General features: G+C 44.2%; 1 protein-coding gene across 2 annotated transcripts in view; it reads right to left on the bottom strand.

Annotated features, from left to right (window-relative positions):
• The window catches only part of LOC135539929 (SLIT-ROBO Rho GTPase-activating protein 3), a 118,831-nt gene that overhangs the window by 39,167 nt on the left and 65,819 nt on the right, over window positions 1–13,845 (bottom strand). For both annotated transcript variants that reach the window (XM_064966195.1, XM_064966196.1), the window contains exons 5-6: window positions 4,657–4,842; window positions 856–984 (exon numbers count right to left, since the gene is read on the bottom strand). In XM_064966195.1, coding sequence (XP_064822267.1) covers window positions 856–984; window positions 4,657–4,842 — 315 coding nt within the window. The remainder of the gene's footprint in view (window positions 1–855; window positions 985–4,656; window positions 4,843–13,845) is intronic.

Below are 13,845 nucleotides of genomic sequence, written 5' to 3'. Positions count from 1 at the left end.
AGACAGGCTTGCTGCTGGGGTGTGTTGGCTTTGCATTTTGAATTATGATGGTGGTTCACCTAGGTATGGTCTTTTCTGTCATGTAACTCTATTTCTCTAATCCAATTGATACTTTGAAGGGGAAGTGGCATACTGTTAAACGGAACACATTATTTATTAGATACGGACCAACAGAAGAGGGTGGAAACCCTGGAGGTACTGCAGATTTGAGGTAAATAGATTCTGATGAGATTCTCCCTTCTCGATCCTGTCAATCCAGTTTTCCTGTGGCTGTGGTTCCTCTCCACCTCTGCCCTGTAGAAGTAGGAAGGTCCAGAGGAGTTTCTGTACGTTTATGAGGGTGTGCATGTGTCTGTGTCACCAAGGGTCATGTTTCACCATCAGTGTGTTTTGCCTGGCTCCCTGGGATAGTGGGGTGTGTGACAGTGACAGGCAGACACACACGCACGGAGAGGAGAACAGGGGGAAGAGAAGACCAGCAGGAAGGCATTCTGACTGTCAACACTGATCCATTCCCATGACAGGATGTCATCATGTATATTCCAGGAGAATCCTAACAATGCATGTTGGGTGGTAACATACAGTAGGATCGCAATGTACATCTGGCAAAGCCATTCAGTTAGACAGTTAACAACAGTACTACCGACTGGCTCAGAATCAAACTGTTTTGTTTGAGATTAAGAGACACAAAAGGGAGGTAAACACTTTCAGAGCAGCCTGTAGCAATACAGCAAATGGGCTGCGAACACTAAAACAGATGGTGAGAATATCTAGTGTCGCAACCAACGTTAGACCAACGTTAGACCATCCCAGCTGAGAGATGCAATGAAACCTGTGTGCCTATCGCATACTTACATCAATCATATCAGAGACATCGTGAATGTAGTATTTCGCCACAACGGCATTCGTTGCTGCCAGGTTCAACAAATAGTCATTGCGGGCTTTAGTGCACTTCAGCTTGTTCTCTGAGTACTTGGCTTGTCTCTGGGGGACAGAGAGAAGAAAGAGAGAGAGAGAGAGATTGAAAGCGAAAGAGAGAGAGTGAGAGAGAAAACAGAAACAGAGGGGGGTGGGGAGTTAATGAAATTAAGCAACGTTGAGTTTGCTAAATGGTATTTGCACAATAACATCGGAGAATTTCTGTGCAGCCTGATGGCCTGGCTTAGTGTTGGCAGGAAAAAGGTCAGAGGGATCCACTATAAGAGAGGCTCTTGACAACCTTCCTGTAGTAGATAATAACAGCATCATAACTGTTCCACCCAGGCTGGACATTCACAGTCAGAGTCACAATTCAATTCAGCACAACAAAATGTACAGCCCAGATGTCAACAATGAAACAGCCATATAAAATACTGTTTTGGTGCAGTGTGCTTGCTAACCAAAACAGACTCAAACAAACATCCACTCTAGTGTGCTCTAATTGTACATCAAGGCAAAGGGTGGCTACTTTGAAGAATCTCAAATATAAAATTATATTTTGATTTGTTAAACAGTGTTTTGGTTAATACATGATGCTATATGTGTTATTTCATAGTTTTGATGTATTCACTATTATTCTACAATGTAGAAAATAGTAAAAAAATAAAGAAAAACCCTTTAATCAGTAGATGTGTCCAAACTTTTGACTGGTACTGTAGCTTTAAATGGTGCACAGTCTTTGTTGCTATGGTTAACTGGGCATGCTGCATCTGCTCGTGGCATCCAGCTGGGAAACATGACATTTTTCATCAAAAAGAATATGTAGTCATCTGTTGTTCACATAGCATCGATAATGGACGTTAACAGACAATACATAATGGTATTGACAAAAACAATTGACTCAAATGGAACGCAGTGACACAGAATCATTGAGACTTGGCTCACAAAGCAGGATTAAAGAGAGCCAATGAAACAACAACACATTGACGTGTGTCTGCGTGTCTGTGTTTGAACGCGCTCCTTATAACCTCTTCCAGCAGCCTGGGGACTATTGGATAGCATGTCCTTCAAATACATACACTTTGCACTTCATATAAACATGGTTCACCAACACCAATGTCCCATGTCCCTTATCATGCAAATTAAAACAGTGCATCGGGGAAATGGGGATTATGGCTTGATTGTCTCCTCTCCCTCTTCAACTCTGTTTGCAGGTAGCTAGGATTCTGAACGACAATGCTATTGTAGCCGGCAAAATCAGGTCACAACGCAGAGAGAAAGTATGTTCATAACTACAGCAAGTTATAAATAGTCTGTGGGGACGGTACAGTTCTCCTGCCAGCATCTCTGGAGACGGCAGCCTGAGGAGGGAGGAAAGCTGTCAGCCATTTGATTCCCTGAGCTGCACTGATAATGGACGCATTTTAATGAAGAAATTCCCCCTGAGAATCCAGACTGAAATATGCATGTTTGAAGTACAGTGTCTTAAGTACAGTGCAGTAGAGTGTGTGGTAATAAGCAGAATTAACATGAATTAGAGTCATGGGCATGGATGAGCTAGAGAGACTGTGCAGTTGGATCACTGACCTGGAAGTCACCATTTGTCTGTGTGTGTAGACCCATGCTATGGCAATTCTCTCTCTCGCTCTCTCCCTCTCTCGTGGGCTTACACAATGGACCTGCACCCACTCTCACACAGCCTTCATTCACACAATACTGAGAGGGTCCCTCTGGCCTTAGCCAGCTAAAATGATTCTACCTGCCGAACAAAATATCACTTTCCAGAAGTGACTAGGCTGACAATGTACAGTATTAGCAGCAGTCCCAGCCAACAGCACTAGCTGTTGGAGACACTATGGTCATCAAGCCTGACCCCATTTAGTCGACTGGTCGATTGTTTATTCGAGCAGTGGCAAATATATATAACAACAATTATGTCACACGAGACACCTGTCTGATTCCCGCCTGTTTGAGTGGACTAATCCATTGCGGAGGCTGCAGGGACGGCACACCAGTATCACCAGAAGTACATTTACTGTTAATTCCCATCATTTCTAATCTACATTTGTTTGGTTACAGTAATTTATGTTAATGCATTCAATATACAGTATTATTATTGCAGTCTTACTGTTGTCATTGTAGGAGTGGACACGTTAATTGCAGAGAGCATAACCTAGGCTACACTTGTGAGAAAAAGGTTTTGGTCAATTTTATTTCCATTTACGTGTTCCATTTGGAGCACTCCTGTCAATCTTGAGGAAGAACACACACTTGATTATGCATAGAACTAGACCTAGGCTACTTGGCCTGCGCACAAATACCTGGGGCACAGGGTAGCCTAATGGTTAGAGTGTTGGACTGGTAACCGGAAGGTTGCAAGTTCAAACCCCCGAGCTAACAAGGTACAAGTCTGTCGTTCTTCCCCTGAAAAGGCAGTTCAAGAACCTGAACAGGCAGGTTAACAACAATAAGAATTTGTTCTTAACTGACTTGCCTAGTTAAATAAAGTTTTTTTATATATATATACCTATAAATGTGCCCATTTGGGAATCTGATACTATTTCTGATTGTCTTAACTCACCATCACTGTGGAGCTTCTCAGAGTAATTCTTTCTTCGCCTCAAACAGTAAATAAACTAACTAACTCTGTTTCCTGAACACAGCCTATTTGAAAAATCTTTCCAGCTCTCTCCCTTTTGATAACCACTCAGCATGAAAGGGAGGGGAAACATCCGGTCGGTGGAAACGTCATAAAATAGGCCTACCTGATGACTTCTTATCCCTTGCGCAAATAGCCTACAGCTGTATCTGTCTGTCCGGAGCTCACTGACTCTGGAAGCTCTGAGGGCCCAGAATATTTTATAGAATGTTGCAAGTTTGCTAGCATGAGCTTTGGGCTGATCAAGTTAATAGTTGATGCAACGTTGCAGACAGGCCATGCGTAGCCAATGTGATTTATAGGATATTTATTTTTAATCAGGATATTTTCTACCTGAGGGCTGTAATATTATTATTGCTTGGCTTTATATAGGCTATTTGTACATATTGGCGATGGCAACAGAAGTTACTTTTAGATTTGTATCTTTTTTATTTAGATAAGAGGTTTGATTAACCACAACATTGATTTTGTGTGTATTGTTGTGAATTGTTAAGATACTTTGTACTGCACTGTTGGAGCTAGGAACACAAGTATTTCGCTACACCCGAATTAGCATCTGATAAATATGTGTATGTGACCAAAACAATTAGATTTGAGATATGAAGACCTCATTATAAATTAAATTAAACTGTTCCACGAAAATGTGCATATGAAAATCATAACTGGCACGTAGATCAGTAGAAATGTTAGGATAACTTGGCACTCCAACTGGAAAAGGTTTCCGACCGCTGGTTTAACCTTTTACCGGCAACTTCAGGAGCTTTGCAGAATATGCGAATGCCAGAGGCAGCAGGCAGCAGGAGAAGGAGGGTCGAGAGCAGTTTTTTTTCTCTTCTGGTTAGGCTACAGTATATTGATCTCTGGCTCCCTTTGTGTGTCTTCATTTTTAATCACAGTGCTTAAAGCATCAGACAAGCTTAGTAGCCTACATATAGTTGATTTTATACAAACATAGGGTGTGTCTATAAATAGAAAGAAAAAAACTTTTAAAATTTCGACCAATCGATTGGTTGAAAGAACAGACAACTTTCTTTTTTTTTTGTCGGGGACAGCTCTACAAGCCTTGATGTCAGCCTCACCTTCTCCTTCATCTTCTCGATCTTCCTGACGGAGCTGCGTCTCTGGGGCCGGTCCTCGTGGCGCAGCAGGTTGACATTGAGGTCTCCAGACTTACTGAACTGTTTCTCCTCCTGCTTCTCAGCATCCTTCAGCTTGCTCTCAGCGCTGATACTCTCCGTGTGGTACATGTGGTAGGTCTTCATGACCTGGAAGAGCAGGAGCAGCACAGAGGAAGGATGAGGAAGTTGCAACAATAACTGGACATAGTCTTCATATAAGACTTCAAAACAGCAGACAGAGCAAGCAAATGGGTGATCTGAGGTGACAGCTAGTTTGAAAAGTTTCATTACAATCTGTGCCCTAACTAACAAAAACCATATTACGTCTTTTGAACCCTTTCCCTTTGAAATAATGACTTGCAGTGAGAATGGGTCTGTTTCATAAAATACTGCATGAGGGGCTTGTGTTTCATCCATGGTGGCAGGTGCTCACCCAGCGACAAGGACAGGGAACAGGATCACATCAGTATTCTTATCAGGACCACAGCTGGCCATGAATATGCATAACAGGGCCAGGCAAAGCACAGGACATCACAGCTCCTTTATCTCACATCCACAGACCAGTCTGCATCCAGAGATCCAACGACTTGATGAGAAACTGCATGATATACGCTCTTCAACTTTTACACATATGGAAACTGTTATTTGCTCCTTTGTTGGCCTAAGCTCAGTGAGCACACACACACACACACACACACACACACACACACACACACACACACACACACACACACACACACACACACACACACACACACACACACACACACACACACACACACACACACACTCACACTCAGTTGATGTTTTCAATGGTGGACTGATTGAATCAGGGGGCCCAGGGCTGTGTGTGGTAATATAGCTCATCTCATCTTGGCCAGATTTGACACATCCACACCCCCTCTCCACCCCCTTCTCCTCCTGGATCTGGGTTTGTAAATCAGGATAAACTGTTCATCACCTAATGGTTGTTCATTCCATGCCATTTGTGTGGCATAATGACACCATTGTGCTCTCTGCCTTTCCCCTCCCTACTGTGATCTCTCTGCAGTCAGACACTCAATATTCCCTCTTTCACAAATCAAAATAAATAACTGTAATGGATGGGATGTATAGTATAGCCCTTCCACCAAAAATACTGGCAATACAACTTGTCTAATTGAATACTTAGATGCATCTTAAGTCTGTTTGTTAAAAGGGCAGTGCACTTAAAAACATTATTTTACATGTTTCAGAATAATACAGAATTGAATAATACTGTGAAATTGTGAAAATGATGATAATACAATTTTAGTGTAAGAGTTGTTTGAAAAGACTGCCTGAAATTTCAGCTAGTTTAGCATAGGTGGAGTTTTGGCCGGCCTGGCGACATCACCACCATATTTGACTCTATGTAAACTGGAAACCACATATCCCGAGGCTGCATTCATTGTAGCTGGTAATTTTAACAAGGCTAATCTGAAAACAAGACTCCCTAAATTCTATCAGCATATCGATTGCGCAACCAGGGCTGGTAAAACCCTGGATCATTGTTACTCTAACTTCCGCGACGCATATAAGGCCCTCCCCCGCCCTCCTTTTGGAAAAGCTGACCATGACTCCATTTTGTTGCTTCCAGCCTACAGACAGAAACTAAAACAAGAAGCTTCCGCGCTCAGGTCTGCTCAACGCTGGTCCGACCAATCTGATTCCACGCTTCAAGACTGCTTCGATCACGTGGATTGGGATATGTTCCGCATTGCGTCAAACAACAATATTGACAAATACGCTGATTCGGTGAGCGAGTTCATTAGAAAGTGCATCGGCGGTGTTATACCCACAGCAATGATTAAAACATTCCCAAACCAGAAACCGTGGATTGACGGTAGCATTTGCGCGAAACTGAAAGCGCGAACCACTGCTTTTAACCAGGGCAACGTGACAGGAAACATGACCGAATACAAACAGTGTAGCTATTCCCTCCGCAAGGCAATCAAACAAGCTAAGCGTCAGTATAGAGACAAAGTAGAGTTGCAATTCAACGGCTCAGACACAAGAGGTATATGGTAGGGTCTACAGTAAATCACGGATTACAAAAAGAAAACCAGCCCCGTCGCAGACCAGGATGTCTTGCTCCAAGACAGACTAAATAACTTTTTTGCCCGCTTTGAGGACAATACAGTGCCACTGACACGGCCCGCTACCAAAACCTGCGGACTATCCTTCACTGCAACCGACGTGAGTAAAACATTTAAATGTGTTAACCCTCGCAAGGCTGCAGGCCCACATGGCATCCCCAGCTGCGTCCTCAGCGCATGTGCAGACCAGCTGGCTGGTGTGTTTACGGACATATTCAATCAATCCTTATCCCCGTCTGCTGTTCCCACATACTTCAAGAGGGCCACCATTGTTCCTGTTCCCAAGAAAGCTAAGGTAACTGAGCTAAACAACTACCGCCCCGTAGCACTCACTTCCGTCATCATGAAGTGCTTTGAGAGACTAGTCAAGAACCATATCACCTCCACCCGACCTAACACCCGAGACCCACTCCAATTTGATTACCGCCCCAATAGGTCCACAGACGATGCAATCGCAACCACACTGCACACTGCACACTGCCCTAACCCATCTGGACAAGAGAAATACTTATGTGAGAATGCTGTTCATCGACTACAGCTCAGCATTTAACACCATAGTACCCTCCAAACTCGTCATCAAGCTTGAGACCCTGGGTCTCGACCCCGCCCTGTGCAACTGGGTACTGGACTTCCTGACGGGCCGCCCCCCAGGTGGTGAGGGTAGGTAACAACATCTCCACCCTGCTGATCCTCAACACTGGGGCCCCACAAGGGTGCGTTCTGAGCCCTCTCCTGTACTCCCTGTTCACCCACGGCTGCGTGGCCATGCACGCCTCCAACTCAATCATCAAGTTTGCGGATGACACTACAGTGGTAGGCTTGATTACCAACAACGACGAGACGGCCTACGGGGAGGAGGTGAGGGCCCTTGGAGTGTGGTGTCAGGAAAATAACCTCACACTCAACGTCAACAAAACAAAGGAGATGATTGTGGACTTCAGGAAACAGCAGAGGGAGCAGCCCCCTATCCACATCGACGGGACAGTAGTGGAGAGGGTAGTAAGTTTTAAGTTCCTCGGCGTACACATCACGGACATACTGAATTTGTCAACCCACACAGACAGCGTTGTGTAGAAGGCGCAGCAGCTGTATCACCGCCTGGTACGGCAACTGCTCCGCCCACAACCATAAGTCTCTCCAGAGGGTAGTGAGGTTTGCACAACGCATCACCGGGGGCAAACTACCTGCCCTCCAGGACACCTACACCACCCGATGTCACAGGAAGGCCATAAAGATCATCAAGGACAACAACCACCCGAGCCACTGCCTGTTCACCCCGCTATCATCCAGAAGGCGAGGTCAGTACAGGTGCATCAAAGCAGGGACCGAGAGACTGAAAAACAGCAATCTCTCTCAAGGCCATCAGACTGTTAAACAGCCACCACTAACATTGAGTGGCTGCTGCCAACATACTGACTCAACTCCAGCTACTTTAATAATGGAAATTGATTGAAATTGATGGAAAAAATGCATCATATCACTAGCCACTTTAAACAATGCCACTTAATATAATGTTTACATACCCTACATTACTCATCTCATATGTATATGTATATACTGTACTCTATATCATCTACTGCATCTTGCCATCTTTATGTAATACATGTATCACTAGCCACTTTAAACTATGCCACTTTTATGTTTACATACCCTACATTGCTCATCTCATATGTATATACTGTACTCAATACCATCTACTGCATCTTGCCTATGTCGTTCTGTACCATCACTCATTCATATATCTTTATGTACATATTCTTTATCCCTTTACACTTGTGTGTATAATGTAGTAATTGTGGAATTGTTAGGTTAGATTACTCGTTGGTTATTGCTGCATTGTCGGAACTAGAAGCACAAACATTTCGCTACACTCGCATTAACATCTGCTAACCATGTGTACGTGACAAATAAAATTTGATTTGATTTGATCACCAGGCGGTATAAGTTAATTGACCAATAACAAAAAGAGTTTCAAACCTCTGCCAATAAGAGCTAGTTTTCAGGTTACCTAACCCTCCCATTAGGCTAAACTTCACAACTATGTGGGTGTTTGTGGACCATGTCAATTCCTTAGTGATGAGGACACCGAGGAACTTGAAGCTCTTGACCTGTTGATGGTGGCGGATGTGTTGTTGCCTACCCTCACTGTCTGGAGGTGGCCCGTCAGCAAGTCCAGGATCCAATTTTAGAGGGAGGCGTTTGGTCCCAGGGTGATGAGCTTGAACTATGGTGTTGAAAGCTGAGCTGTAGTCAGTAAACAGCATTCTTATATAGGTATTCCTTTTGTCCAGGTGGGTATCATCTGTGGATCTGTTGGAGCGGTATGCGAATCAGAGTGGGTCCAGGGTGTCTGGGATGATGGTGTTGATGTGAGGCATGACCAGCCTTTAAAAGCATTTCATGGCTACAGATGCGAGTGCTAGGGGGCGATAGTCATTTAGACAGGTTACCTTGGCATTCTTGGGCACGGGGACTATGGTGGTCTGCTTGAAACATGTTGGTATTACAGACCGGTTCAGGGATAGGTTGAAAATGTCAGTGAAAACACTTGCCAGCTGGTCAGCACATGCTCTGAGTACACATCCTGGTATTCCGCCTGGCCTCACGGCCTTGTGAATGTCTGGAACAGCTGGTGTTCTCATGCATGGTTCAGTGTTGCTTGCCTCAAAGCGAGCTCAGGTGGGCTCGCGTTCCTGGGCAGCTCGCGGCTGGGTTTAATTTTTTTAATCCATCATAGTTAGCAAGCCCTGCCACATCCGTCAAGTGTCAGAACCGACATAGTAGGATTTGATCTTTGTCCTTTATTGACGATTTGTCTGTTTGATTGCTAGTTGGAGTTCATAGAGGGATTTATTATAAGCTTTCGGATTATTGTCCCACTCCTTGAAATCAGAAGCTCTAGCCTTTAGATCACTGCAGATGTTGCCTGTAGTTTATGGCTTCTGGTTTGGGTATGTACGTACTGTGGGGACAACTGTGGGGACAACATCATCGATGCAATTATTAATGAAGCTGGTGACTGATGTGGTACACTCCTCAATGTTATCATATGAATCCCGGAACATATTCCAGTCTGTGCTTGCTAAACAGTCCTGTAGCTTAGTATCCGCTATATCGAACCTCTTCCATATTAAGCGCAGTACTGGTACTTCCTGTTTGAGTTTTTGCTTGTAAGCAGAAAGCAGAAGGATAGAGTTATGGTCTGATTTGTCAAAGGGAGGGAGAGAGGGTGCCTTGTACATGTGATTTAAAGTTGGCACCTATAGTTGCACAGGTGACATGCTGGTAAAAATTGGGTAAAACAGATTTCAGGTTCCCTGCAATAAAGACACCGGCGACGAGAAACCATGCCTCTGGCTGTGCATTTTCTTGTTTGTTTATGGCCCTATACAACTAATTGAGTACGGTCTAGATGCCTTCATCGAGTTATGATGGTAAATAGACAGCTACAAAAAATATAGATGAAAACTCTTGGTAAATAGTATGGTAACTTGAGACTTCCTTAACATTAGAGATGGCGCGCCAGCTTTTGTTAACAAAGAGATACATCCCTCCCCCCTTCATCTTACCCGAGTCTGCCATCCAGTTTTGATTATACATAGAAAAACCAGCGAGATGTATATTATCTATGTTCTCGTTCAGCCACGACTCTGAGAAACATTGAATATTACAGTTTTCCAGGTCCCGTTAATAGGATAGTCTCGAACAGAGCTCATCCAGTTTGTTCTCCAGTGACTGCATGTTCGCCAATAGAATGGTGGTCTATTTGCTTGTCGACATAATCTCGTCAGGATGATGACTCGCCTGCTTCTCTTTCTCCACCGCCTCCTTTTTTCGAGTCCCGGGGATTAGGGCCTGGTCCGGAGTAAGTAGAACGTCCAGAGCTGCTGACTCGTTGAAGTATATATTTTCATCCAAATCAAGGTTAGTAATGGCTGTTCTGATGTCCAGAAGCTGTTTCCAATCAAAGGAAATTATAGCATAAAAAAATCACAACATAGCAGACTTGGTCAGGAGCCTGTAAGATGGCTACTATCCGCTGCAGCATCATCTATAAGGTGTCAAGCATGCAAAGCAGCTCTCTCACTGTTCTGTGCTGTATGTCTGTGGGTTAGACCCACTCTGCTGTCTGTCTGTCTGTCTGTCTGTCTGTCTGTCTGTCTGTCTGTCTGTCTGTCTGTCTGTCTGTCTGTCTGTCTGTCTGTCTGTCTGTGAGGGTTAGACCCACTCTGCTGTCTGTCGCTCTGTCTGTCTGAGGGTTAGGCCCACTGTTATGTGGTCTGGCCTCAGGAGGTCTTAGCAGCTCATTCAGCAGCCTTGTAAAGTTCAGCACAGATGTGTGCAGCGTCTTAAAATGCTTCCTGTGCGTGTAACTCGGCAGCAAGATCCAGTACTATAACTCGATGTTAGACAGACAGAGAGCCTAACATTAAAGCTAGCTTGTTCTCTTACTGTAGTTAATGCTCACTTTGTATAGTATCATCTGACCGGATGGTATGACTCCCTTTAATCTGGAAAAAGAAGGTTATAAGAACATCACAGGGTTAATGGGTTGGGTTTATGTCAACTCACACACACACAGAATCTCTACTATTTCCAGTTGACTGCTACTGTATGAAAAAGAAGGTTATAAGAACTTCACAGGGTTAATGGGTTGGGTTTATGTCAACTCACACACACACAGAATCTCTACTATTTCCAGTTGACTGCTACTGTATAAGGTTTCTTAGTCAGAAGAACAGCTTATTTTTATCATCCAGCCAGTCAATGCTTTCATCAACAGAGCTCCACTGCACAAGGCGCTACAAGTCTTAGGAGAGTAAAAGAAAAAACTCACAAAGATCTGAAAGGCAAACACTTCAAAGAAAGAACGCAAAGCAAAAACAAACTCTTGTCTATTCTGGTATATGACAGAGTACACAGTAGAAAGAAGTCACTTCAGTGTTTGGGGAAACTAGGGCTAGCAGTGCGCATCTCCCAAGGCTGGCAACCCATTTCTCCAACAGCGTGAAAAGAAAACAGGGTTTCCAGGCAACTTCGAGCAGCACAACTAAAAGACCAACAGCTAAAGACAGAATGTCATTTGCAGGAACATTGAGGTGAGGCAGGGTCTACCTTCTGGGAGGTGTGTGTATGTGGTTACTGTCTTCACTCAAACAATAGCCTGAGGGGCTGTTCTGTTTCTGCACTGATGAAAGCTACAATTAACATATTTAATTGTGGAAATACAGACAGACGTGACTTCCACTTAAAGTGAACCGTGGTTGCAGCATTGATCTCAGTGCAAGAGGCATCACTGCAGTCCCTCGTTCGAATCCAGGCTGCATCACATCCGGCCGTGATTGGGAGTCCCATAAGGCGGCGCACAATTGGCCCAGCGTCGTTCGGGTTTGGCCGGGTTAGGCCGTCATTGTAAATAAGAATTTGTTCTTAACTGACTTTCCTAGTTAAATGAAGGTTACATTTAATTATATGCCACTGATATTTGATTCTGTGTTCTATAAGCCTGTGTATTAAAACCAAATTGGTTTCCTATAGTTTGTCAATTGGAAAAATATGAACGTGTTATCTCAAGAGACCTGTTACAATACACATGGCCATTATGGCTAACACAATTACCATGACAGTCAGAGGAGCACCCCGGAATGAAACTGGAGAGAGATGGAAAAACCAGACTTGTTGTAAGTCACTGCACTGGGACGGTCTGTATCAGACTGTACTGCCCATCTCAGACCCAGGGTGGAAACAGAGAGCAGAACATCTCCATCATTTCCATAATGTATTGTAACAAACTTACTACCAGGGCGGCGTGCTGCTGCATTCATTAAACAATCAGCCTCTAGTGTGGCAGAGTTTAATAACAAATGAACCAAGAATACTGCAGCAGGACTTCTTGCTCCTGTACTGTCTGGTTAATTCAAAAAAACTTTACAAATATATATATATGTTGTTAAATGGATCAGAGCTGCCAGGTGAATAATTGACTCTGTGATCCAATGAAGAAATTGCTGTTTTTTTACTCTCATTTCTCATTTCAGATTCACTACATATAATTCAAGCCACAGGCATCAAGCCTCATGCCCTCAAATCAATAGCTGTCTCAGTAGCACCAGCAGCAGATACTTAAATAATGTTTGAACAATGGCTTCAGCCAAACCCTCTTAAATCTCTAGACCCTGTGTTAGTGAATGTGACATATTCAATCAATCCCTATCCCAGTCTGCTGTCTCCACATGCTTCAAGATGGCCACCATTGTTCCTTTTCCCAAGAAAGCTACGGTATGACTATCGCCCCGTAGCACTCACTTCTTTCATCGTGAAGTGCTTTGAGAGACTAGTCAAAGATCATATTACCTCCACCCTACCCGACACCCTAGACCCACTCCAATTTGCTTACCGCCCAAATAGGTCCACAGACGACGCAATCGCCATCACTCTGTTCACTTCCCTATCCCATCTGGACAAGAGGAATACCTATGTAAGAATGCTGTTCATTGACTACAGCTTAGTATTCAACACCATAGTACCCTCCAAACTCATCATTAAGCTTGAGACCCTTGGGCTCGACCCCGCACTGTGCAACTGGGTCCTGGACTTTTTGACGGGCCGCCCCCAGGTGGTGAAGGTAGGAAAAAACATTGCCACTCCGCTGATCCTCAACACTGGGGCCCCACAAGCGCATTCTCAGCCATGCACGCCTCCAACTCAATCATCAAGTTTGCAGACAACAGTACAGGGGTAGGCTTGATTACCAACAACGACGAGACGGCCTACAGGGAGGAGGTGAGGGCCCTCGGAGTATGGTGTCAGGAACATAACCTCTCACTCAATGTCAGCAAAACCAAAGAGATGATCGTGGACTTCAGGAAACAGCAGAGGGAGCACCCCCCTATCCACATTGATGGGACAGCAGTGGAGAAGGTGTAAAGTTTTAAGTTCCTCAGCGTACACATCACTGACACACTGAAATGGTCCAGGCACACAGACAGTGTGGTGATGAAGGCGCAACAGCTCCTCTTCACTTCAGGAGGCT

The sequence above is a fragment of the Oncorhynchus masou genome, chromosome 5 (assembly GCF_036934945.1).
Source record: "Oncorhynchus masou masou isolate Uvic2021 chromosome 5, UVic_Omas_1.1, whole genome shotgun sequence".
In the NCBI taxonomy this organism is placed as follows: domain Eukaryota; kingdom Metazoa; phylum Chordata; class Actinopteri; order Salmoniformes; family Salmonidae; genus Oncorhynchus; species Oncorhynchus masou.
Note: the sequence above shows the minus strand (reverse complement) of the source record. Positions and strands in the feature narration are given on the sequence as shown.